At 45.4% G+C, this 26,902-nt stretch overlaps 1 protein-coding gene and 1 non-coding gene across 2 annotated transcripts; one reads left to right on the forward strand and one right to left on the reverse strand.

The window, feature by feature from the left end:
* Positions 1-6,600: 6,600 nt before the first annotated feature.
* On the forward strand, positions 6,601-9,155 carry arl4d (ADP-ribosylation factor-like 4D). Its single transcript, XM_018741840.1, has 2 exons — positions 6,601-6,758; positions 7,553-9,155. The coding sequence occupies exon 2, from the start codon at positions 7,574-7,576 to the stop codon at positions 8,258-8,260; it is 687 nt and encodes a 228-aa protein (XP_018597356.1). The 5' UTR covers positions 6,601-6,758; positions 7,553-7,573; the 3' UTR covers positions 8,261-9,155.
* An 11,897-nt stretch (positions 9,156-21,052) lies between these two features.
* Positions 21,053-21,171, reverse strand: LOC114909523 (5S ribosomal RNA). The gene has a single exon (XR_003797351.1). It is a non-coding gene; the product is annotated as a 5S ribosomal RNA (ribosomal RNA).
* Positions 21,172-26,902: the final 5,731 nt, after the last annotated feature.

Consider the following 26,902-nt stretch of genomic DNA (forward strand, 5'->3'; position numbering starts at 1 on the left):
AACAAACAAAAAAAAAAACTCTCTGGCTACATTCAGCAAAGGTACATTTGGAGGAAAAAAGAAGCATTTCAGGAAAAGAGCATTTTGCTGTTTATCATGAGGGTGGATCTATTATAGTCTGGTATTGTGTGGCAGCCGCTGGTGCAGGATATACTCCGTGCCATGAGGGAGGATGAATTCCACTTAGTGTTGTCAAGTCTTGTGGCAGGTCAGCAGACCAGTGGAGTATGGTGTGAAGTGAGGTGCTGGTGGTGCTGGTGGGTTTGACCATGTTGAACATGACATGTCCGAAAAGTGGCTTTTGGCTGAAATGTGTTGGGAGACGCCAAACCAGAGTCAGGTGTTAATCCCAGGTTTTTGACTAACAGTGAGGTCAATGAGCAAGCTGTCCAGTGAAACAGAGAAGTCTGTCGGGGAGGAAGACCAGGAGGAACCAGTGGGCGATTTCAGTCTTGGAGAAGTTAAGTTGCAGGTGGTCATCGGTTGCCCTGGTGGATGTGATGCAATGTGTGACAATATATCTGTGTTGCTTTGGGGGAAAGATATGAAGAGCTGTGCACCGTCTAAACAGCAGTGATAAGAGAAGCTGTGGGAGGTGATAGATAGATAGATAGATAGATAGATAGATAGATAGATAGATAGATAGATAGATAGATATACATTATTGATCCCACAAGGGAAATTATTATGTTACAGCAGCAGAACACAAGTCAGATAAATACTTGCAATATTAAAAAACATATAAAACGTGGAAAAATTCAAGTTAAAAATACAAGATAAAAATAAAAATAAAAATATGTACAATTATGTATACAGTTGGAAGAATAAAAGAATAAAAAGTATATTAAATAAATAAATTAAAACAGTATGTAGTGCAACAGTAAAGTGCAAGTTGTACAAAACGGTAATATAGTCATTATGAAGTATTAACAAAATGAACTAACAATAGTGCTGAATAGTTCATCTGTCACACAGAGGCGAGCTATTGTACAAAGTTATTGCAAATGGTAGGAATGATTTCCTGAACCGTTCTTTACGGCAGCGGAGCTGAATGAGTCTTTTAGAAAATGAGCTTCGCTGTCTCTGCAGTGTGCTGTGAAGTGGGTGGGATGGAGTGTCCATGATGGAAAGCAGTTTGTTCAGTGACCTCCTATTCCTCACTGACTCAAACGTCTCCATGTTCTGTCCAATGATGATTACCGGCCTTACGGATGAGCTTGTTCACCCTGCCTGCATCTCTGGCATTGATGCTGCTCCCCCAGCAGACCACGGCAAAGTAGATGGCACTCGCAACAACAGACTGATAGAAGATCTCCAGCATCTTGCTGCACACATTGAAAGATCTGAGCTTTCTCAGAAAATAGAGGCTGCTCATTCCCTTCTTGTACACAGCATCAGTGTGGTCCTTCCAGTCCAGACTGCTGTTCAAGTGGACACCTAAGTACTTGCATTTCTGAACAGTCTCAACCTCCTCCCCCAGAATCTTTATGGGTCTGACTGCAGTTCTTGTCTTCCTAAAGTCGACGACCATCTCCTTGGTCTTCCTGACATTTAGGAGTAGATGATTCCTGCTGCACCACTCCACAAAGTTATCCACCAGGTGCCTATACTCCAACTCCTGTCCATCTCTGATACACCCCACCACTGCAGAGTCATCAGAGAACTTCTGCAAATGGCATGATTCAGTATCATACTGAAAATCAGAGGTGTACAGAGTGAACAGGGATGGTGACAGAACAGTTCCCTGTGGTGCTCCTGTGTTGCTAACCAAAACATCAGACAGGAAGCTCCCCAGCCGAACAAACTGAGGCCTGTCTGACAGATAGTCAGAGATCCAGGAGACCGTAGATGCACTGACACCCATCCCCAGCAGCTTCTCTCTCAACAAAAGAGGTTGAATGGTATTAAAGGCACTGGAGAAGTCAAAAAACATGATCCTCACAGTGCTGCCACTACCATCCAAATGAGAATGAGCTCGGTGCAGCAGATAGGCGAGGGCATCATCCACACCCACATGAGGCCGATAGGCAAACTGAAGAGGGTCCAGACTAGATTTTACCTGTGGTCTCAGCTGCATCAGCACCAGTCTCTCTAGTACCTTCATAACATGTGACGTTAGGGCAACTGGTCTGAAGTCACTGGGGCCAGATGGGATGGCTATCTTTGGCACCGGTACTAAGCAAGATGTCTTCCATAGCACCGGAATCCTTTCCTGCAACAGACTCAGGTTGAAGATGTGTTGCAGGATGCCAGACAGCTGGGTTGCACAGGACCTCAGGACCTGGGGGCTGATGTGATCCGGGCCTGCAGCCTTGCCTTGATGGAGTCTCTCCAGCTGTCTTCTCACCTGGCCAATGGTCACGTTCATGGGGGTTGGAGTTGGGGGATTGTGGTCAGACGTACACTGTGGGGGGTGGGAGTGGGTACGATGCAAGGCATAAGAGGGTGACAAAGAGGGTGTGAAGACTGGTCCGATGTGGGGAGGGCCAACAGGGGGTCCAGTGCTGAACCTGTTAAAGAACAAATTCAGCTCATTGGCTCTGTCCAGGCTGCCGTAATGCTGGCGATCTTTGACGTTATATCCTGTGATCTGCTTCATGCCCCTCCACACATCCCTCATGTTGTTCAGCTGGAGTTTATTCTCCAGCTTTTGTCTATAAGAGTCTTTACACTTCCTCAGTGCCACCTTCAGTTGGCGCTGTATCTTTCTCATCTCGTCCTTGTCACCAGACCTGAAGGCTCTCTTCTTTTGGTTCAGCAAACCCTTCAGGTCACTGGTAATCCAAGGCTTGTTATTAGGAAAACAGCGTACTGTCCGGGTTGGAATGATAGTGTCCTCACAGAAATTAATATAGTCCGTGATGCAGTCCGTGATGTTATTGATGTTGTCCCCATGTGGTCTGCAAAGCACATCCCAATCTGTTGTTTCAAAGCAGTCCTGCAAGACCTCACTGGCCTCCTGAGTCCACCTCCTCACATTCCTTGTGGAAATAAGCTGCCTTTGAACTGCAGGGACATACTGAGGTGTTAAAAGGATAAGATTGTGGTCTGATCTACCAAGTGGGGGCAGGGCAGTGGCGGTATATGCATCCTCAACATTTGCATACAACAGATCCAATGTTTTGTTCTCCCGCGTAGTGCAATCAATGAACTGATGAAAAGTTGAAAGAATTGAGTCCAATCTAACATGATTAAAATCTCCAGTAACAGCCACAAAAGCATCGGGGTGCTGAGACTGTAGCCTAGCAATGGTGGTGTGTACCGCGTCACATGCCGATGCCTCATCAGCTGATGGTGGAATGTAAACCCCGACCAGTATGACGGAGGAGAACTCCCGTGGTAAATAATATGGACGCATACTCAAAGCTAGGAGTTCAGTGTCCGGCGAGCAGAAACGTTCCTTCACAGTAATATGTCCGGGATTGCACCACCGTTCATTCACAAACACTGCAATCCCACCGCCCTTCTTCTTACCGCTCAGCCTGACGTCTCTGTCCGTCCGAACTGTCCTGAAGCCGGGTATGGAGGCACTGTGTTCTGGGAAGTCCGGTTGCAGCCATGTCTCCGTAAAGCACAAAATGCTGCTGTCCCGGTACTCCCTCTGGGTCCGAATCAGTGCCCACAACTCGTCCATCTTATTTCCCAAAGACCTTACGTTCCCGGTGATGATCGACAGGACAGATGGTTTAAACCTCCTCCTCTTTGCTCTTCTCTTTGCACCGGCTCTGCACCCGCGGCGTCTCCTCCTGAGCTCCTCCGGGATAACAGGCCTAGATCCGGGCAGGTATCCTGTATACGAGAGCGCTAGCAGCTGATCGCGTGTGTACATAGACACAACGCCACTCCGCTCAGCACGGCCCCCCATTACAAAAGTGAGGAAAACCAGCGATATGGTCATTAAAAGTAATAAAAGTAATAAAAAGTAATAAAAAGTCAACGATCAATTTGACAAGTAACAAGTTTTTAAAAAAAAAAAAAAATCTAACGAGCTGCTGCAACAAGCTGCCACTCGGCTGGCGCCATGTTGCCATCCTTTATGTCACGAGATGATCAAGCCAAGGGAAGCAGTCTAAATAGAGAACAGTAAAGGACCATGTACTGAGCCCTGTAGAACACCTGATGGGAGAGGTTGAAGGGCAGAGAAAGAGTCACGTGAAACTGCCTGGTCAGAGTTACCTGACAAGCAGGATTTTATATGAGGCTTTTCTTCACTTGGATTGATAAGAGGACAGTGTACCACTTCTCCTGGAGATCTGACAATTTCAAAGGTGAAAAACAATTAACAGGACATTCAAAAAATAAAGAAAAATGAGCACAAGTCCTGTACAAAGGATAACATTCTCAAAAAGCTAATTTCTAGTTACCTTCTCAAAGTGTGTCACAGCTTTGAGTTAATTATACTAGCTAAGTATATAGTAGTGCAATGCATTAGCAGAAAAGCTCTTATTTTTAGAAGAACCTATTAATTTTAATTGCCAAGTTGAAAATTTGGCTACCATCTATTCATCTGTCCATCCATCCATCCATCCATCCATCCATTTTCTCTCCTGCTTGTCCTACTAGGGTCGCGGTGGCAACAGGGAGAGCAGACATCCCAGCTGTCCCTGTCCCCCCAAACTTCCTCCAGCTCAGCCCAGGGGATCCCCAGCCGTTCCCAGGCCAGCTGTGAGATATAATCCCTCCAGTGGGTTCTGGACCGACCTCGGGGCCTTGTCCTAGTTGGTCATGCCGGGTATACCTCCAAAGAGAGGCGCCCAGGGGGCATCCTTATCAGATGCCTGAACCACCTCAGCTGGCTCCTCTAAATGTGAAGAAGTAGAAGCTCTACTCTGAGCTCGTCCCGGATGTCCGAACTCCTCACCCTGTCACGGAGAGCGAGTCCTAACACCCTGCGGAGAAAACTCATTTCAGCCGCTTGTATCCGCGATCTTATTCTTTCGGTCATTACCGAGAGTTCGTGACCATAGGCGAGAGTAGGGATGTAGAACGACTGGTAAATGGAGAACTTTGCCTTATGGCTCAGCTCCCCCTTCACCACTACAGTCCGGTACAGTGACCACATTACTGCTGCCGCTGCTCCCAGTCTGCGGCCGATCTCACGCTCCCTTCTCCCCTCACCCATGAACAAGACCCCAAGATACTTAAACTCCTCCACCTGGGGTAATTCTCTCCCCTTACCTGGAGGGGGCATGCCATCCTTTTCCGTGAGAGAACCATGGACTCAGACTTTGAGGTGCTGATCCTCATCCCAACCGCTTCACACTCAGCTGCAAACCGTTCCAGTGCGAGTTGGAGGCAACCATGTGACGGTGCCAAAAGGACAACATCATCAGCAAAAAACAGAGACGTCACCTTCCGATTCCTGACCTTGACTGCGCCTTGATATCCTGTCCATGAAGACCACAAACAGGAGTGAAGACAAGGCACAATCTTGGCGGAGTCCAACACCCACAATGAACAGGCTTGACTTAATGCCAAGTATGAAGACACAGCTCTCGGTTTGTGTGTACAGAGACCAAATGGTTCGCAGTAATTTCCCCAGCACCCCATACTCCCACAGATTTTCTCAGGGAAAATGGTCATAGGCCTTCTCCAAGTCCAAAAAACACATGTAGACTAGATTAACAAACTCCCATGCCCCCTCAATTATCTGTGAGAGGGTAAAAAGCTGGTCCATTGTTCCATGGTCAGGACGGAATCCACATTGTTCCTCTTCAATCAGAGTAATTATAACAACAACAAAGATATGTATGTATATCTCCTTGGCCAGTGGTGTAGCAACGTGTGAAGTAGTGGGGGGACCAAAACAGTGGCAGGGACCTTATGGTAAGGACAAATGGAGCAGCTGCTAGTGCAAATGCAGAACAACGCAGAGCATCGATGTTCAGTATGTGGACACAGAAGGGATTGTGTCGGTACAAAAAGAGTGGTTCCGTGGCAGAGCGCTGGGTGGCGCTACTGCTGCACGCACAAAAACACATGCGAGGTTTACGGGAACGTAGCCGAACGGGGTCTTTTTTTTCCCCGTCTTGTGAAAACGTGAAGAGGTGAAAGATGTCGTGTTTGTAACATACGGTTGGGGCCTCGAGGGGGCGCGGTGGCGCAGTGGGTTGGACCGGGTCCTGCTCTTCAGTGGGTCTGCGGTTCGAGTCCTGCTTGGGGTGCCTTGTGATGGACTGGCGTCCCGTCCTGGGTGTGTCCCCTCCCCCTCCGGCCTTATGCCCTGTGTTACCGGGTAGGCTCCGGTTTCCTGTGACCCCGTATGGGACAAGCGGTTCTGAAAATGTGTGTGTGTGTGTGTGTGGGTTGGGGCCTCGTGCAGCGGGGCCTTTGTTTCTGCGCGCCTTTTGTGGGGACGTTCCGTGTACCTGAAGAGCACATTATTATTATTATTATTATTATTATTAGAAAAAAATACGACTCGTGCACCTGTATATTCGTTTAGGATTCCCAAAAATATAAACTGTGGGTTTTCTTCTTCTTTAATATAAACTGTATAGAAACGCACGGGTGTATCGAGGGCCGAGGCTGTGCTCGTGCTCACGAAGCGCGTCCCCTTTAAGGACCCCCGCTCACTCCCCAACCCCTCCCGGACCTTTGTGCACCGAATGCTTCGCTCTAGGGTTGATTTCTGTGCGAGTACGTGGCCATGAGGAGCGCGAGCTCGAGACGTAGGAGTGACGCAATCCGGCGCACGGTTACAGTGACCACAGTGCACATGACATGTGTCCTTCTCATCCACGCACCTGAAGCGGAAGGTACGTTCGGTTCGTGTCGTGTGGGGAGCGGACGCGCGAGCTGTGATGTGAACGATTGCGCTCCGAGCCCGTCCGCGAGTTCGTCACTAACATTTCGCTTTGTAAACGTTCGCGGCTCATGCGCGTGTGTCTCTGTGTGTGAGAGAGAACGATATGACATAACAGTAACATGCGATGAGAAGCGTCCTTTGCAGTTAGTTACGCATTTCCTCGCTCAGCGAACAAGTGTTTTACAAATGAACGCGAGCTTTTGTTTATTTTGGCCCTCTCACCTGATACAGTCGAGTCGTAGGTTCCTATTCCAGAAACCTCTGCTCTACACTTGACTTACGTGCGCGGCTGAAACAGACGCAGGATATGGTAATGGTGCGTAGCCCGCGAGCCGCTTCGTTGTCCCTTTACCACGGAGATATTGAGCCTCAGTCTGAGGGCTGCGATGGATGGGCTGAATAATACAGTAGTAGAGCAGTAGAGGAGAGGACATGCAGGGGACCTGGCAGCAGTACATTGGGAGCGCGCACACACACTAGTGTGTGAGCGGAGCTGCCGTTGGTTCCATGCATTTTGACTCATTTACACTTCGAAGGAAGGCGGTGAGAACGTTTTAATAGCGAGCCTCCTTGTTAGCGAGGAATCCCTTTTGCACAAACGCTACGTGTCTGTGTCGAGGAGGCGGCGAAGTGTCCGTCCGTCTCTCCGCCTGCCGTTAATGCGAACATTTTAAGGATGAGAGAGACGGGCTGCTCTAACCGCTCTTGCCCTTTCTGTCGCCGTTGGCTGTCTCCACTCTGCAGGTACCTTTGAAGTGGGGGTGAATGCCATGTGCCCATAAAAAAAGAGTTCCCTCCTTTGAAGAATATACTGCTTTTTCACCAGCAAGGGAAGCAAATCCCGTCACCATGGGAAACCAGCTGACAGAAATGGCCCCCAGTGCGCCATTTCTGCCAAACTTTCAGTCCCTGCATGTGGTGGTGGTTGGCCTCGACGCTGCCGGGAAGACCTCCCTGCTGTACAGACTGAAGCTACGAGAGTTTGTTGAAACCATCCCCACGAAGGGCTTCAACACAGAGAAGATCAAGGTGTTGGTGGGGGGTTCACGTGCCATATGGTTCCAGGTGTGGGATGTGGGTGGCCAGGAGAAGCTGCGGCCCCTGTGGAAGTCCTACACGCGTCGAACCGATGGCATAGTCTTCGTGGTGGACTCCTCTGAGGCCGAGCGTATGGAGGAGGCCAAGGTGGAGCTCCACAAGATCTCGCGCACCTCGGAGAACCAGGGCGTGCCCGTGCTCATCCTTGCCAACAAGCAGGACTTGGCGGGGGCGATGTCTGTTGCCGAGGTGGAGAAGGTTCTTGCCCTTCATGAGCTTTCTGCCTCTACTCTGCATCACGCACAGGGCTGTAGCGCGGTTGACGGTCAGGGCCTTCAGCCTGGCCTCGAGAAACTGTACGAAATGATTCTGAAGAGGAAGAAGACGGTGAGACAGACCCGAAAAAAAAGATGAACCACGTGTGTCCGGATGCGAGCCTCGTCACAAGGAGCCTCAGCCAGGGTTGAGGCCTGAACTTTCAGGTGGATGGAGGGTCGGCAGAAACGGATTTGCCATTCACGTGACACACCATCTGAGACCACGTTATTCCAGAGCTTGTGTTTTCACTGCAGCTGCCCTTTGCGTCAAAGGAGTGTGTTAATTGTGTCATAAGCGTTTGCATCTAAAGACCTCAGCCCGAGCGTCCGTGACACGTGCGCCGCTTGGTTCATAGCTTTGGATGACAGTGACTCTTTAGGAGCACGAAGAACATGGAATGCATGCGGCGAGAGCTCTGCACGGCCCATGAGGCAGGCTCACTTTGTCAGTTGCCACGTGGCTCCATCATCTGCTCACTTTCTACTGATGAAGCTTGATGTGCCGGGGGAGCCTTCGCCCTGAAAGCAGTCCATTTTTACTGTCTGTGTATATGTTTTTTTTTTGTTATGCATATTAAAAAAAATAATTTATTGAAGATTTCAACACAAACAGTGAAAATCATTTTTCTCCAGTAAGTGTGATACGTGTGGACTTGTGAAGTTTGAACACTGCAGACCAATGAAAATGGCATCAGGCTGTAAGATGTAATGGGGGACACAATGACTTCTTGTTCTATTTTAATCCTCTTTGCTCCAGTCGGCGTGTAGACCTTTCACTGCTTGTCTCCGTTGGTGGCGTGACATAGCCTTGTTCAAGGAGTTCTCCTTCACCGGAAATGGAACATGGACCGTTTTCGATACTGCTTATACTAATAATTTGATACTTGTTTTCTTCTGATGAATTGACATTCCCCTCAGGAAGGAGGTTACAGTGAGGAAAAAATCCACTCAATAAGTTGGAATAAAGATGATTGATTATTCATAAAAATAAACACAGAAAGTTCAAGTTATTTTTTTTTTTGTCATTCGTCTATGTAGCTTGTATACAGTGGAATGAAATGTTGTTTCTTCGGAGATCATGGCGCAACACAGAACAGGAGTATAAGACAAATAAATACACAGGACGGTCTGTGAACTGTAGTCAGTTTGTAGTGTACGGAGTCATGCTGGGTTAGCTGTTTGAAAGGGAGATACATTTAAAACAAAGTTTACAATCACACTTTGAAAAGAACAGGTTGAAATGAGCCATATTTGTAACTTGACACCCTGTTTATCATGCCAGTTATGTGTCAAACAAGGTCAAGTGATTTAGTGCAAAGGACTTCACAGTTATCTGCTGAAGTGTTTTGAAGAAATCTCAAAAAAGGAGAAAACTCAAATGGAAAAAAACAGCAATTCACTTTTTCAAGACTTTCTTAGTCATGTTTTTGGCTTCTCTGTCGGTGCCCCAGAATGAGCCAACTGCTAACGGTTGGTACATGTCCTTACTGTTTTATGGGTTGTCCTGAGTTTGTAGCCAGAGAAAACACTTTGTGATTCAGGTGACTGCGATTCGTGTTCACTCCACTGCACTCCTGATATTTTGGCACTTTTCGTTAGGCATTTAAGAAGTGGCTTGAACTTCTGTCGATTGGAGTGGGGGTTGTGGAACCCAAGTTTGGGACTCGGTGTACAAAGAGAGAGGTTGGGGTGGAATCGTGGTGGGTTTGTGTAAAGCGGCACTTGTGGATGTAACTGCATGGCTTTGCAACGGGCTTCCAATTGCTTTGTCCACTCTACACTAAAACAGAGTTATAAGTCTCTTCCTTTGCTTGGTAGGCCCTGTTTCTTCTTGAAAAAGAGCTTTATGCCTCTGCAGTGGTCCTCTGAGTGGTCATAGAATGGGTGTGGTTCTCGTGAAGAGGTCTTTACAAGAACAATGCGAAATCCTGCTCATTCCAAAGGGTTCACATTCCCCCCCCCCCCCCCCCCCCCCCCCCCCCCTTAATAAAGGTCTCTTTTTTCCAATAAGTAATTCGACAGCAGTTTGTGTCTTTGTTCACCAAAGAGCTCGTTTTTTGGGTATTGAGACTTGGATATCTTTGTTTGGTCTGGTCTGAGGTGGATAAGATTTTTTTACCTTTATTGTTGTTTTTTTTTTCTTTTTTTTTTTTTTAAAGGAAACATTTTTGCCGAATACTTCAATTCAGAGGTTCCGGTTTCTTCTGTCGTCTTAAACGGAAGTTGTAAACGGGAGCTCACTAAGGGCTCACCTGTGCCAACAATTTGCAGGAGATGCAGTTTATTCTGTAGCGTGTCAAGGGAAACTCAACAGCTATTTACTGGATGAAATGTACTACTTCTCGTTACATTTACATTTATTTATTTAACAGGCGCTTTTCTCCAAAGCGACTTCCAATGAACTCTACTGTATGTAGTGTTATCAGCCCACACACCTTATTCACCAACGAGATTTACAATGTACTGTGCCAATGGGTCACTTATCCATACATCAATATCATCCTTTAGACCCAATCCTTACTAAATTACTAAAAGCCACAATTTCTGTTCTTGCTGAACCTTTTGTTAATATTAACATTGATACTAATACTTACTTTAGTGTTCTAAAGGCCTTTAAATTTGCCATTAAACTGTCTCAACAGAAAAAGATCTTGATCACAATGAACCAGTGAATTCTAGAGCTATCTCCAGTCTGTCTTTTCTTTCCAGAAGACAGAAAAATACAGGCTTTTTTGCCTGAGGTTTCTTGTGTTTCCATTTTGAGGCTAATCTGTCGGAGCCTTCCGGGGCCCTGGCGTCCCAGACTGAGGATTACCCCACACTTGTCTGGACCCGTCTTCCATAGCTCAAGGTACATGGGATTACAGCTTTGCAAAAAGTATCAGTTGCGGCCAAATCCGAGGAATTAATTTATGCAGAATCTCTCCAGAAAGTTGACCCACCGGCTCTGTTGGTGTATTGTTTTGGTTTTTTTTTTGTTAGTGCGAGGGGAAAGAAGGAACGGGACATGGGAGTTTTATTGTTTCTCGTACAGATTCTTCACATCCCAAGACATAAGCAGGAACTTTAGCAACTCCTAACAGTAGACACAAAGAAATCTGTTCATTTCATTAACTAATCAAGATCCAAGTAGTAGTTCACAGACGTCAATAATATTTAGTCTTTTTTTAAACCTTAGATTATTATATTCCCTTACCTCCAGCAAAGGGAAGGACTGATGGAATCCCTTTCAATGTGTCCATATCACCTGACTTTAAAGCTGCAATCAATGTCTTTGCTTTAAAAAAGTCTCCATAATTGGCAAACTTTTTTGTGAATTAACAGCACAGCCTGACTTCACTTTACCATAATAAAGGTAGCAAAGGCACTTCTGGCACAGACACAAATGAGCATCTAGTTTGGATGTGGAGGAAGTGGTTCGCCTTGGTACAAATGCACAAAAATGCACAGGGTTTGAGCAATGAGATGGACAGGACATGCAGAACGTACCTGAACATCGCGGCCAGTTGACTTTGGATATGTCACACAGAGCCTCGATACTATCATTGGCAAGCCGCTTGATCTTTCTTGATTCTGTCTCCTATAAGCTCAGAAATTTGAGTTGGGCTCATGTTGTTAAGACAAAGTATGGTAAAGTCCTGAAATGGATGGAGACTGTACAGAAGGAGCACTTATATGTCCAAGTATTGCAGGACCAGAAATGAATCTGTACACGACACTTCCTTGTTCATTATGTCGTGCCTTTTGTACATGGACCATCACTTCCTGTGGGTGTCTTGAGAGTACTCTCAGAAACATGCAGAAAAAGTGGACGAGTCCAGTTAAGTGGCTTGGAAAGGGGAAGAAACTGCAAAGTGAGAAAAGGGAGTCAGTCTGTGTTCTGCTCCTTGTTGCAGCTACACACCACATGTTGACATGGTGATCCAGGCCCCAAAGAACAGCTTCCACTGGGGCCTCAAGCCAATGGTGAGCAGCCCAGCTGCTGCCTGCCCCTCTTTGCCCTGTTGACAGGAGCCAAAGTGTTTCCAACTGACAAATCCTGGCTGCAGAGCTCTGTTTGAGGCGGAACAGCAGCCCATCGTTCAGGGCTCTACTCGACCTCTTTGGGTCCAGTAGGTGTTATTCCAGAGCACCACACCCCTGCTCCCCACCGCCTCTGCATGAAGGTGGGTGGATGGATGGAAGTGATGGGTAGGTAATACCGGGCTGCCGATACTGTAGCCTAGCGGTTCAAGCTTTGGACCTGAAGGTTGCAGGTTCAAGTGTCACCTTCAGCTGCAGTCCAAGAGCAAGGCACTTACCCTGAATTGCTCCAGCTCTGCGAATGGGTGCACAGATGCCGGTGGCTTAGCGCTGCCACTTGTTTTGGAGAGAAATGTCTGATAAACGAGTAAACACAAACAGTGCTTGCTGTCGGCCCCCGAGATTCCATCGCTGCTGCAAGAGCAGGGAAAAGGAAGGAAAAGCTAAGCGTATATGTGCGCATCACACAGCGCAGAGAGGCTTTGCGTTAGCACTAACATTCATATGGAAGCAGAACGAGGCCCGGCGGAGACACAAATAGCTGTGATTATGGAGCATGTGGGGCAACACTTGTGGCTGTGCAGTGATTGCTCCAGCGAACCTTTCTTTTCAGCGAGGCGCTCATTGGCATTTCAGGCTCAACACCAGAGGACGATGGAGGCATCGTGTTGTGGTAGACGGAGAGAGCTCATTGCATGTGAGGGGTGCAGTTCAGTACACACTCTTTTACCTCACTTTATGTACTGTCAATGTTCCACCAGAGCCTTTTTAGCAATCTGGGCGCTACGCTTTGCCAAAAGGCTCCTGGATTTGCGTAGCACTTCCCTGCATCCAGGGCGTTCTTTGTCATGCCAGACCTCTGTCGGAGCTGAATATTTGACCACACGTGCGATGGCTAAGAAACACACACTGGAACTGAGAAACACTAATTCCTGGAGAGCTTCTAGTCTCCATTCTCCATCCTTGAAGCTCCATGTTACCATGCAGGTCTCTTTCCCTGCGACTTTGCCTCCATACTTGCTTATGTACGATTAAGACAAACCATCACCGAAGCAATTGCTGTTTTTCTGACTGCCTCTTGTACCTGAATGAGCACTGCTGTTGCAAAAACTCAAGGACTAAATTTCAGCTGCTCCAGCTCTGTGAGAGACCTACAGTACTTGTGTTTTGTGGTGCCATTGTGTCTTTTGGCTCTCCTGTCGCTCTTACTTCCACAGGCCACCGCTGACCTCACCTGGTCTTGGTGTGTGCTGTGGGTGGGATGACCGCTGGCAGCTCCTCAGATCTACACCTATGATCGTACTTCTGCTCTTCAATAACATACTTGGACCTCTTTGCTAATGGCCAGCCAGCCTTGGTCTGTCCCCCACAGATTTGTTTTCTCTGCTCTAGTGTCCTTCTGGAGTTTTTTGTTATCTTCCCCTCCATTGCAGACTGGCCATTTGATCAACACTTTCAAATCAATATAAATAACAGGTTGGCAATACATTAAATTACAACAGTAACACTGTAATTATTAAAGTTGTAAATAAGGCTACTGGCCACGGAAGAAAGGAATAAAAAATCTTCCAAATGAAAGGCAAGAAGGGAGTAAAAAAAGCCTGCAGGGCTCCAAGTGTTAGTAGTCCGTCCCCCCACCCCCCATTCTGAAGCCCTTTTCTGTCCTCCGCCTGGCAGTACGTGGCCCATGTACCTGTAGACCTGGCTGCACTGCATCCCAGACACCCCTTGGTGTCGTCAGAAAGGCACTTGTTCTACGTCAAATTAAATCAGATCATATCACTTTGTTGTTACTCACCATAACCACAAGTGTACTGGTGGTGAGAATCTTAGGTGCATTCTCTGCAGCTGTTCTACGTGGAGCTCAGCGCTTATAATGAAATCATTCGTATCAATGTGAGAAATAATTATCATTATAGACAAGTCATTATGTTTATAGCCTGAAAAATGCTGTTTTTATATAATGATGCCTTTTATACAGAATTTTTTTCATCTAGTTTAAAAGATGTAATAGAATTAATATTTCAAAGCATACCTGCAAGCGAATGCTTGAGAAATTTCATCTTGTGTAGTTATAAGATGAGAAATGTATGTTTTCATCTAAATAGACTTGCGCTTATAGGTCACTTCTCTCTTTTTGGTTTTCTCTCCAATGTCACTCAGCACTAATGCAGTGAATCAGCTGCTAGAACAAAGTAATGCTTGAAAAATGCTTATTTTGGGAGGTCTTTAAATACCTTTGTCATGCTAATGTAATTTGCATTCTTTATATAGTAATGTATTACTTTTGACTTACAACAGTGATTGGCAGAAAGAGTAATAATTTACTGCTCTCTATAAAAATTATTTAATAGTTATTTTTAAGCACCATTCTCCCAATAACCTGAATGGTTGTGTGATAATATCTGAAGGAGCCTTCAAAATGTTTTTGTGAAAAGTAAAGCATAAGAACACACTGGCTTGTAACTGACTAGGAAGAAATACAGGAAATAATCCGATAGAGAAGATACTTTGAGTTGGAGGAGGGGAAGCTGGGGGGAGGGGGGTCCATCGAGGGGGTAGACCCTTGACACCTTGGCTCTAAACCCAGGAATTTGCTCCTCTGGCAGCAGATCCCCTGCTAGGAAGATAAAGATTGTTGTGCAGAGAAGCTCCCCCCTGTCTGGAATAGCCCCCTTCCCCAAGCTGGACCCATCTGGGCTACTGCCGCAGCACACACTCTCTACAGTCTTGTCCACTGTCATATTCTGGTGGCCTGTGTTTTTGGAGGACAGAGTACATGGTTCCTGGTGATGGCATGTCCCCACAAGATTTCAGGTTCCAAGGATGGAGCTCAATAAAGGGGTTGACCATTCATCCCTTGAAAATGTATTGGAGGTAGTAGATTATATTCTAGATTATATTATTGTATTCTGTATTCTAGAGTGTCCACCAGAGATTTTTAAGAAGCACACTGCAATTTACAAGCCCACTGTTTTCTACAGTTTATGGTGTAATGTTCCTTTGAAATAGATCCTGCTTGTGAGCAGTTACGTTGCCCCAAACTGGCTACCGAGTATAACAGCGTACTGCCACTTAGAGCTGTGGGGTAAAAGTGATGGATATTCGTTTTTGTGCAGATGAAAGTACTAGGGTACATAAGGAATAGTGGAATACACTTAAATACACAGTACCATGTGGGCAAACCTCATTACTTCATTTCAAGGTCCATCTCATTTCAGTGGCTCGTCGATACTGTCCATCACGACCAATGTAAGGATAGAGCACTTTCCTTGTGTAATAAACTGGCATTTACAACACTGACGTGAGCGTCCCCCTGTTGTTTGAAATGACCTCTGCTGGTTTTCTGTGGCTTAAATCATTTGGAGAGGCATTCTGGTAATGACTAGCATTTGACCTCTAGCTCCTGTTGACTGGGCTGGAGAGTCTCTTCCTCTTGTACTAAAGCTGACTGACAAAGAGCTATTACAAACAGGTTGTGGCATTTGCTAATCAGAGTCAAAGATGCTGATGGCTCCAGAAATCAGCCATGACTTTTATCTCTCGCAAGATTCTCACAGGAGCTCCTTTGTGGATTCAGCACACATTCACAAGCTGGGTCTTCGTGCTGGGTGTGCCTACAGCTCTGACACACACCTTTCAACGATCTAGTCGGGTTTGCAGCGGTCTAAAAACTCCATAGTTTGTGCTTTATGTGAGAATGTGACAAATAATACCAATAGAAATACCTGTCTTTTAAAAATGGATGAGGAGAATTGCTTAACTTCACATCACATGAAATGCCTCCAGACTTCACAGTTGTCCTTTTGTTGTCAATTTTTATGCATCCTTTGAATTTGCCCATGTGAACAATTTCAAATGTTTTAAGTGACCCTCATGGTTTTTAACATGCAGTACTGATAATTCTGCACTATTTAACTAGACTATGAATGGTGTGAGGAAAGGTCTCTAACCAAAGTTCAGTCACTAGAAGGTAAATGCAGGAGCAATGCTGACATCTTGATGACTCGGACACGGACAGCTAAAATGCCTATGAGTTTGTGACCACCTGCAATGGGTCTGAGGTCATGCTCAGCACTGCCGGAGTTCGGTTTGATTCCAACCTAGTTTCGCGTGCTCCAGGAACACTCGACAGGCTGTACGTACTTAATTGATAAGGCAAATAGCCTCATAAAGGGCTCTTTGGCTGTCTTGGAGTGACTGCTTTTGGCCTCACAGACTTCATGCCTGAAGGTCTGGTCTGAACGTCAAAGGACGGTTGAGACTGCTGATGTCAGTGTCTCAGTCTCAAGTTACTGCTCCTCCATTCCTGAACCAGGCATCTCACACCATCCATCACTCTGCTACCCGCTTGTCCAAGACACTATAAACTTGTAGAGCCAGGAATTAATGTAGACACTAACATGAATAAGAGCGTCTTCTGTCTAAAGGCCCTCAGCAAGTCCATGAAAATGGCTGCTATGAGGTGCCTAACAGCATTGTTCTGCTAAATTGTGACACAGCAGAACAAGAGCACTTGTGGGTGACTGCAGATGAATTTTTGTGTATGACACTTCACTGCTCTATTCGTATTTAATGCAACATGAAAACACTAAAGCCCCAAGCAAGGATCCCCAGAGAGACACAACAAAATGATGAACCTTTTCAGAGGAGCTGTGAAAGATCCCAAAGGCTGGGAAGAGATACCCTTTTTGAGCTGTTTCTTACCTTTTGTTAGGCAGAGGAAGGTATGAAAGTACTTGTAAATAGCCCTGGCTATAGGTGCTGCAGGAAAAGCAGTGCTGACGGTGTTGTCCATTGCTTTCTTGAATCACCATACATCATGTTTGGTAGCATCTGCTGCCTTTTCAGCTCCGGAAGCCAAATCAACTGTTGCAGACGTGGCAGCAATTTGTTGATTCCCATTAACTTGCTGAGAGTCTATTTTCTTCATTATCTGTTGTTATGACCCCAGATCATCCATGGGTTTAGGGGTGTAACATTGAAACTATCTGGATGTTGGAGTAATGAGCAAAGGGACAGGAGACTGAAAGAGCGCAATTGGACCCAACTGATGAAAAAACAAAGGAAAAAAATCTTTGGCATATTCATTCATAAACAGAATGAAAAACACACACACACACACACACACACACACACACACACACACAGAGGGACGTAACGCTGGTAACTAGCTTTCTTGCTACCTGCTCAGCACCCAGGGTAAGAAGGAAACCATTTTGTTCCGGCTGCAGACACCTATGATGATTATGATGATGATCTCCCACACTCATAGCTGTCCTCTGCCCTCCAAGCCCCATATAGCTCCAGTAGACTCGCAGTCCTGCAAGGGCTTTCACTGTTGTGTAATGTAGTTTAGCTGTGGAAGCACCAAATAAAGAATAAAAATATCATCTTGAGTCGTATAATCATAGCCATAATTACTGTTTTTGGTGGTCTGCTGTTATGCTCCAGCTGGAGATTTCTGAAACCCAGAGGCACAATCATAGGTTTGCTCTCCTTGTGGCTGGGAGACAAGGAGGCAGTTAAGGTTAAGGAAGCCAAAGCTCCCTGAGCACTATGGGACTTTCTTAATGCCAGGCAAAGTCCTGCAGGAAAAAGGGTCAGGGAAACACGAGGTCTAATGTCATGTGATACTGCTGTTGTGGTCTTCTTGCAGACCTCACGTGGTCTTAAACCCCAAAGGATGGGGTGTGGTAGGCTGGATCTGAGTCTTGACACCAGTGAAGCAGTACAAGAAGCACCTCTCCACACCACCAGTTCTTTTCCTGGGCAGGACACTTACATGAGTTCTTTCAAATGAGATGAACGTTTTTGACCATTTTAAAACTTCTGTGCTGCTTTGGGTTACTATAACAAGGGTCTTTGTAATATTTAAGCATCTCAGATGCTAGTTCTGCCCAAAGAACAACTGAGCACCGGAGCTGAACAAGACATTCCACCAGCTGCACTTTACTAGTGTTGCCTGAGCTCCCTTGGCAGTGGTAAAGAGAACGCTGACCTTGTTCAGCACAAAACCCTCTTCTTGGAGCTCAGGCTCCAAGAGTTATGCATCTGCAGTTGGTCCAGTTGTGTGCTGATCCTCCATGTTATGTCAGGAGTGTTTGGATGTGTAACTCTCATCCTGCAGCTGCAGGGCGCTGCTACCACTTGTCTCTCAGAAGCCAAAATGTGTTCCTGGAAAAGGAATTGGTCTTGGTCTGCCTGGTAACAGCTACACATGCAGAAAGGAGGAGGAGGCGGTGGGGGGGGGGCGGGGGGCACTGCAGCTGTCCTTCTGCCCAGGCTAAAGATAGCACTGTTCTCCAGGGCATGCGGAGGCCTCGCAATCTCAAGGTTAAGCCATGCGCCCAACAAGAAGTAATGTGGTTGTTGAAACATTGAGGCAGAACACAGGCAAAGTGAGCGAGAGCACTGAGCTCCTTGGGATCTTCTGGTATGTTTTCTGGTGCACTGCTCTCTGGTGAAGGCTTTGACAAAACTGTGCCCTGAAGAGCCGCAGTCTGTTCCAGCACTGGGGTTCTGGAGTGTTAAATCATCTTGGAGGAAGAGTCATTAGTTGTGTAGTGGTTAAGGACAGGGAGTTGCAGTATTAGGCCTTCGTACCACATGAACATGATTTTGACTCTTGAATTGCTTCTGTAGAAGAATCGATCTGTGTAAATGTTTGCAAATGTAAACCGCTTTGGAACAAACCATGGAAACCATCATCTAAGACACAAACAGTGAGAGAGCTGAAATGAACTCACTCTCAATGTTGTTTAAGCTGCTGATCCTGTTGTGGTAAACATCTCTACGTTTACATGTGCATCTATTAATTTTGCAGATGCTTTTCTTCAAAGCGACGTATGTCTCATAGACGATGTAAAGACTCTCAGGGCTATGAGTAAATGGTTCCTCTTCTTTTCAGAAAAACTATTTTCTTTTTGTTTCTTCCACACCCAGGTTGATTCCAGAACAAACGTGTGTGGAAAGCAGCCATTGGGAACCAGATGAGAAGCAGTTCACAACTAGGAAATGTGTCATAATTGTATCAGAATGGATGTACCAGAAAGAGGTACTGATGAACCCTTGAATGGCAGTGACAGTTAAAGCCAGGTGTAAGCACATGTCCCTAAGTGTACTTTACTTCACTCAATGTTTGCTTCATTGAGCACTTTGAGCTCAGTGCAGCAGGCAGTCAGTTGAAGATGTGCTGAAGCTCGTACCGCCTTTCATCAGAGGACAGGAGATGTGAAATGGCAGGTAAGTAAGCAGAAACATCATGGAAGCTAATGTTTGGAAGCCATTTGATGTTGACTTCAATCCCAAAGGCCCGACACTCCACTGGAGCAATATACTACAGTATTTCTTCATAAAGTCTTTTGTGGCACCCTTTGGTATTGCTTGACAATGTTTTGAAATACGAGAAAGGGCTTTCCACCATGTACCTCACTTGCATTTTGCAAATTGTCTGTGCAGCAGTTTCTGGAATAGTCATCAATGTATGTTCATGATACTCCCCCCCCCCAAGGAACATAAGGCTGTCTTCTGCAGTAGGTCTAATAAAATAATTATTCATAGGAAACTTCCTGAGTAAGAAGAGGTTCTGGTTTCAGCTGAATGCCAGCAAACACAGTCATGCAGGGGTGGGTAGTGACGGGTTACATAAATTCCATTACCCGTACATTTTTGAAGAAATTGTGCTTTTCAGAGTACTTTTTAACATTGATATTTTTTACTTTTGCTGAAGTACATTTGTGAAGAAGAAAAATGTACCTTTACTCCACTAAGTTCCTTTGACTGTTAGTTTAGAATTTTTTTTTTTAACGATTTATGTTACTTTCTCTCAGTACCAGGTTAGTATTCTGTGTTTCACTAGCTATTGTTGGCCTTCAGTCACAGCAACTTTTCAGGTGAACAGTGGTGGTAGAAATGTTTTTTCTCAGTTTCTTCATTCTCCCTTCATTGACAACCTAGTTAATTTGTGTCCAAAGATGTGAACTCGGGAAAAATGTGAATTTTAGACAGGGAGACTCATTTCTGACTGTTTTTGGAGAGAAATGTTCTAAGTGGCAAAGCGGCAGAGTAGTGTGGAATCACATGGTTTTGTCAAGGTTCAGAGCATGTGAGTCACAGTGTATAAGATGCATCCAGTCAGGATGTAACAAAGGGGCAGGAAAAGAAGAAAAGCCACTTGAAGTGATTTTGAGGGATTTGGACTGGGTGTGTTTTTGTCCAGTAACTGGGCTGCTGTTTAAATTCATCCATAGTGTGTGAGTGACAGAGAGAGTGTGTGTGTTCCACTGATGTGTGGAAGAGTGACCCATTGTAAGTAGTGTATCTAGCAGTGTAAATCACCGTGGTGAATAAGGTGTGCGGGCTGGTAACAATACCTAGAGCTCATTGCATTCAACTCACTTTGGAGAAAAGCATCTACTAAATGAATAAATATAAATGTAAAATAAAAAGCATCTGAATTTTCCAACTCTTTTTCAATTCAATTCAACTTATTTTTATAGAGCACTCTTCTCACACAGTGACACAGAGCGCTTTAACACAGGCATAAGGCAAGAAAAACAGATACAAACAAAGAAGACAGTTGACTAATGGCTACCATAATAAAGTACTTTTATAGAGCTATAAGTATGCCTACTGGCCACTGGGGAAAGGAACAAAAACTCCCAACTGAAAGTTTAGGGAGAAAAAACCTCTGGGGGTCCACGGGCCAGTGGTGTCCCACCCTTCCTGGGCATTCTAGATTAAGTAACAATTGTAAGCCAGTGTGTAACAAGTAATAATGATATTGTTGCTAAATGGTATCTTTGATCCCCAGCTCAGCATGGAACATCATGGCAGTTGGTCATCATCTTTGGTCAGCATGGGAAACTTACAGCACCTGATATTCCCAGGCGGTCTCCTATCCAAGTACTAACCAGGCCTGACCCTGCTTAGCTTCCGAGATCGGACGAGATCGGGCGTATTCAGGGTGGTATGGCCGTACCCCTTCTGGACAGTGTGTTCATATTCATGGGAAACACTCCAGAAACAGGACATAAACATTAGCTTGCTGACAAACAGGAAGTTCTTGGCTTTTTTAAACCAAGCCTCAGGTGCCCCTCCCAAACAGGAATGGACCATTCTCCAAACTGTAATAAAGTTGGAGCTGCTCCAACACCTTTGCCTGACAGATTGCCAGCAGGCATCCATGTGCACTTAATGGGTCTCCCGGTGCTCCCAGGTGCCCAACAGTGACGACGAGCAATCACAGGTGAGTAAGTGTGTGTGTGTGGGGTGGGGAGGGCAGAGAAACCTTTCCCTGAGAGCATTGTGGGACAGTGAAGGTGTGTAGGGTGTAGGGTGTGTAGGCACATGGCTGGGCATAGACTCACAGATAAACGTGTGTGTGTGTGTGTGTGTGTGTGTGTGTGTGTGTATGTGTGTTAGTGTGGGTGTGTGTGTCTGACTGACTGACTCACAGTGATTCTGCATTCTGCAGGCAATCACTCTATCTTGCTTTACTTGGATAACTGGTCAGTGACTATCATGATGTGTGAAACACAGTAATACCCCAGTTAGCACTCAAGATACCTTCCTAGAAGGTGGTGGATCTACCAGTTTGCTGCGCAAAGGTCCACTAACTCATTTCATGTGGACCAAATGTTTGCAGCTGCAGTGCATTAAGTAAGAGAGTGTCTCCATTCAATGTGGCCTCGCCTTGGGCAGAAAGGACGCCCATTGATGTATGTGGGTGTTGACACTGCCTTCCACCTCCTCCTCCACTATAATCTCCACCTGCACATCCATCTCTGCCCCCTCAAGCATCTAGTTCTTTCATTACTGGATCTGGCACAAATGATCCGTTCCATTTTACTGACCCAGACACAGCAGGATGCCTCCTGATCTTCTGTAATGTTGGCAGTCTTTCTAATGTCTGTTCAGAGAAAGTTGTGCTACTTGCAGCCTTTGCTGGCTATCCACTGATACTGCCTTTTCCTAATAAGTTCAAGTTCAAGGTTTATTGTCATAAGTACAACTACCGTGTACAAAGTACTATGAAATTCTTGTTTGAGTCCAGAGACTATGGACAGAAACAATAGATAGTACTGCACAAAAATAAACAATAAATAATGCTGGTAACAATAACAATAAATAACAATAACAGCAAATAGCAATAGATAGCCAGAATACTTAAAGTGAGAATACTTAAAAGTGACAATGCAAATAATGTGCCGGTGTGGTTGTAGGGATCAGTGCAATTCTATTTGCAAAAAGGTGGCACATTGGTGAGTGTTGTATGCTCTTACAGCAGTGGGGTAAAAGCTTTTCTTGTACCTAGCAGTGCGGGTTCAAATAAACCTGAGCTGCTTTCCAGATGGCAGAAAAGAGAAAAGTGCCCATGTGGGGTAACTATGATCTTCCATGATGAGCATTGTCTTTCTGAGGCAGCGTGTGGTGTAGCTATAGTGCAATGGATCCAAAGTGTCTGGGATGGTGTTCTTAATTTGTCTCAGCCTCTCAAAGCATTTAATTACAATGGGGGTCAGTGCCACTGGGCAATAGTCATTAAGGCAGCTCACTTTGTTTTTCTTAGGAACGGGGATAATGGTGGTGTTTTTGAAGCAGGTGGGTACAGTTGAGCATTTTAAGCAGCTGTTAAATATGTCCATGAAGACAACAGCCAGTTGCTCACTGCATGTTTTTAAAACTCATCCTGAGATTCCGTCCGGACCAGCAGCTTTGCAGATGTTGACTCAGTTGAAAGTTTTTCTCACTTCTGCCATAGAAACAGTAAAACTAGAGTCATGCAGCACTGCGGGAGCTCGGACTGGAGGGTCTTTGTTTGCGAGCTCGAAATGGCCATAAAATGCCTGTCAATGTCTGCATCTGTTGTTTATCTGTTAAAGTTTGGATTCCCTGCCACAACTGACGTGCATCTTGAGTGCAGTTAAACTCTGATTCTACCTTCACTTTCAAGTACACTAAGTACACTGATCCTGCTCATGTCATAAATATAGTAAAGTAACAGTTCCATCCCTGAGAGACTTGTGCTGTATCATTTCTTTCTGTAAATCTGAAAGAAGCCTAACTCCTGATGTCTGCCTTTGTAGGTATGACGTTTTCAGTGTCGCCATTCTTTAAAATGTAGTTAAGAAGCAGTGCAAGATAAAGCCAATGTGCGTCATTAAATTATAGCTTTCCATGGGAGCCAATTACAGTCTTTATTTATTATAAGGAGGACAAAAATCATCGACTGGAAGACAGATGGAATTTTTCTTTTGAAACTCACTGAGTCAGAGCGAAAAAACAAGCAAACAAATGCATTTGATGGCTTTCTAGAAGAGGTGTGAGAGGTTGGGGTGGGTGAGTTGTGGGGGTCAGAGGTTTAATTCTGCATGTGTGACATAATGGACATAATATATTTATGACACTTTTCTCCAAAGCAACTTCTATTGAACTCTATGTAGTGTCATCAGCCCACACAACTTATTCACCAAGGTGACTTACACCGCTAGATATACTACTTACAATGGGTCACTCATCCATACATAAGTGGAACACACTCTCTCTATCACTCACACACTATGAGCGAACCTGAACAGCATAGCAACTACCTGGGTAGTGCTGTGAGACAGCAGCACTACTCACTGTGTCACCATTACTAACAATTGTTATGTGCATTTTATCAGTTATATTTAGGCTGTGTTTGATTCATCATGGTGTGGCCTTAGGACAGCTTTGTTTTGTATGGCATGCAAACCAGATGTGAAACAATGCTGTCATTTCACTGCACCAACTTACTGCATTTTTCTCTTTTATGAATATATGCCAGGCATCTTGTTCTCTCTCCCAGTAATAATTGATAAAGAACTGATCAAGTCCTCAGCATCACCCTGCCCGGTCCGCGCTGGATTTCCCTGCAAAGTCACACTCTCCAAACTCAAGCCACTCTCCAAATCTGAAATCTCCAACCTCCTGATATCACATCCACCACCTACTCGCATGATCCGATGCCATCATCACTCCTACAGACCATCTCCCCACAACTCTCCACCTTCATCTCAAGATCATCAATTCCTTGCTTTCCTCTGACTGCTTCCCATTTGCCTTCAAAACTGCTCTCATTTCAACTCTGGTAAAGAAACCCTCCTTGGATCCCCAACTCAGTCCAAAACTACAGACCAGTCTCCCTCCTCTTCCTCCTGTCTAAATCTGTAGAGCGGGCGGTCTGTGATCAACTATCTGAATTTCTCACCTGAACAATCTCCTCGATGGATCAGTCTGGATTCAAGTTGGTCACTCCACAGAGATGGTGCTCCTGGCAGTGTTTGATGCTTTCCAGTCGGCTAGAGCCGCCTCCCTCTCCTTGGTCCTCTCGTCCTTGACCTGTCTGTAGCATTCGACACTGTCAACCACCAGATTCTACTCTCCTCTCTTAGTTAGCTTGGGATCAAAGGAACAGCACTAAGATGGTTTGAGTCCTACCTATCTGACAGATCCTACCTGTCTGGCCTTCACACTACCGCCATCAAACCTCTACAGCTGATACAGAATGCTGCTTTCCGAGTTGTGTTTGACTTGCTGAAGCGTTCCCATCTATCTCTTCTACTCGTTTCTCTGCACTGGCTTCCTATAGCTGCCCGATCAAATTCAAGACCCTGGTCATAGCATACAAATGCATCAATAGAACTGCTCCTAGCTATTTACAAGACTTGATCAACTGCTACACCCCAACCAGACCACTTCGACTCTTCTACTTCTGCCCACTTGGTGGTCCCACACACAAAAAGTAAAACACGGAGGTTCTCAGTTCTGGCTCCGTTGTGGTGGAATGACCTCACCCTCTCACTCGGAACTAGTGAAACTCTGTCCACATTTAAGAAAAGGTCTGAAAACTCACCTCTTCCAGACTCACTTTGCCCATGATCTCTTAAGCTCGTGTAAGGTGTAAATGTTCATGCCCCATAACTTTTTGATCATGTCCGGATAAGCCTTTACACAGCCGCTACTCCTGTATTGTACATAAATGTTTGTGTATCTCAAAAAAAAATTGTCGGAAGGTTATCAGGAATAATCTATTGAGTTTTTTGCTACTTGTGTGATGAACATTGGTGCATATAGGGGAAAGAAACTAACTGTACTTAGGAATCACATGTCTGCAATTATGTCTCTTTCTCCTAATTTAATGCACAAATTGTATTTTCTATGAGATATACATTGCTTTGGAGAAAACATCTGCTAAATGAATAAATGTAAATGTAATAAGTCACTGCTCTGGGTCCACTGTTGCATTGTGTTTTTGCAGCACAAGATCGAAAAAAGATGAGGGTCCTGAAGGCCCTGAATGCAGATCATATCTTCAGGAGTGAGTCCCGGAGGGGCTAGAACAACCTTCCGAATGAAGGGGACTTACTTAAGAAAACTGCCGTTGTCCTCATTATTCTTCCACCGGATGCATAGGGTGTCTTTGATGATGGTGTTTATCCCTGGAGTCATGGTCCTTGCTGTGGAAGCAATCATTTCCTGGAAATCCTAGGAGCTGTTAACATCTGTGGGAGAGCTAGGCTAATGTGGAAAAACAACTAAAGATGAAATCAGCAGTCAAGTCATTTTCTGGGCTACCAAAAATATAATAAAAGCCTACTAGGAGCTGAGCTTCCCCTAGAAAGCAGTGGTCGATCCACCCACAGTGCAATGCTTGCTTCCCTTCTGTCCCCACCTAAAATTGACACGACTGCACTTTGGTCTTAACCAATAGACCAAGAAGCAATGTTATTAACACCATGTGGTCTTCGTACACCACAGGCCGAATGGGGACCGACATGACACTGGTGAACCCTGTACGGGATGCTCTCGATGCACAGACATCCCAGAGCGCACCGTGAGGTGTCAGGTGTCAGAGCATCACGGAAATGATGGAATTGCACAAACTATATTCAGGAATATGAAGTGCAATCCCAGCCTGCGCACAAGAGAACTATTTTACGGTTTACCTCCCTCAATATTGTCACCTATGCGTTGATGATTTGTTTGAGAGTTTGTGGAGTTGTGTGCAGTACTTAGGAGCAATGAAAGAGGCAAACGAGAGCAGACAGGCAGCCATACAGTGTCATAAAGAAATGAAGGAAAATGGCCTGAACATGTCCTGTTATTATTACCTACTCGAACGATGAACCTCGGTGCAGCAAGTGGTAGATAACAAACTAGGTTTGCTTGAGACATGTCTGCGGCTATGTCTCCTTCTCTTAATGTAATGCATAAATTGTACTTTTGCTGAGATGTATGTTGCTTAGGGGGTGCGGTGGCGCAGTGGGTTGGCTCACAGTCCTGCTCTCCGGTGGGTCTGGGGTTTGAGTCCTGGTTGGGGTGCCTTGCGACAGACTGGCGTCCCGTCCTGGGTGTGTCCCCTCCCCCTCCGGCCTTATGCCCTGTGTTACTGGGTTGGCTCTGGTTCCCTGCGACCCTGTATGGGACAAGCGGTTCTGAAAATGTGTGTGTGTGTGTGTATGTTGCTTTGGACAAAAGTGTCTGCTAAATGAATAAATGTAATCAATGCAACAAATGTTTGTTCACACACAGCCTTTAACTCATTTCATCCTCACCTGTGTTGCTGTGTTTTTACTTTTACATTGTTTTGACATGTTGGGCTGAAAAAAGTATGACAAAATTGTTCAATGCCTCATGAAGATTTATATTTATGAAAAAGAAAAACAACCTTACCGTGGTGGAGAGGTTT

The sequence above is a fragment of the Scleropages formosus genome, chromosome 25, assembly GCF_900964775.1.
Source record: "Scleropages formosus chromosome 25, fSclFor1.1, whole genome shotgun sequence".
NCBI lineage: Eukaryota > Metazoa > Chordata > Actinopteri > Osteoglossiformes > Osteoglossidae > Scleropages > Scleropages formosus.

Excerpts from the sequence above, each read along its gene's own strand:
- arl4d (XM_018741840.1), top strand. The coding sequence starts at position 7,574 with ATGCCATGTGCCCATAAAAAAAGAGTTCCCTCCTTTGAAGAATATACT.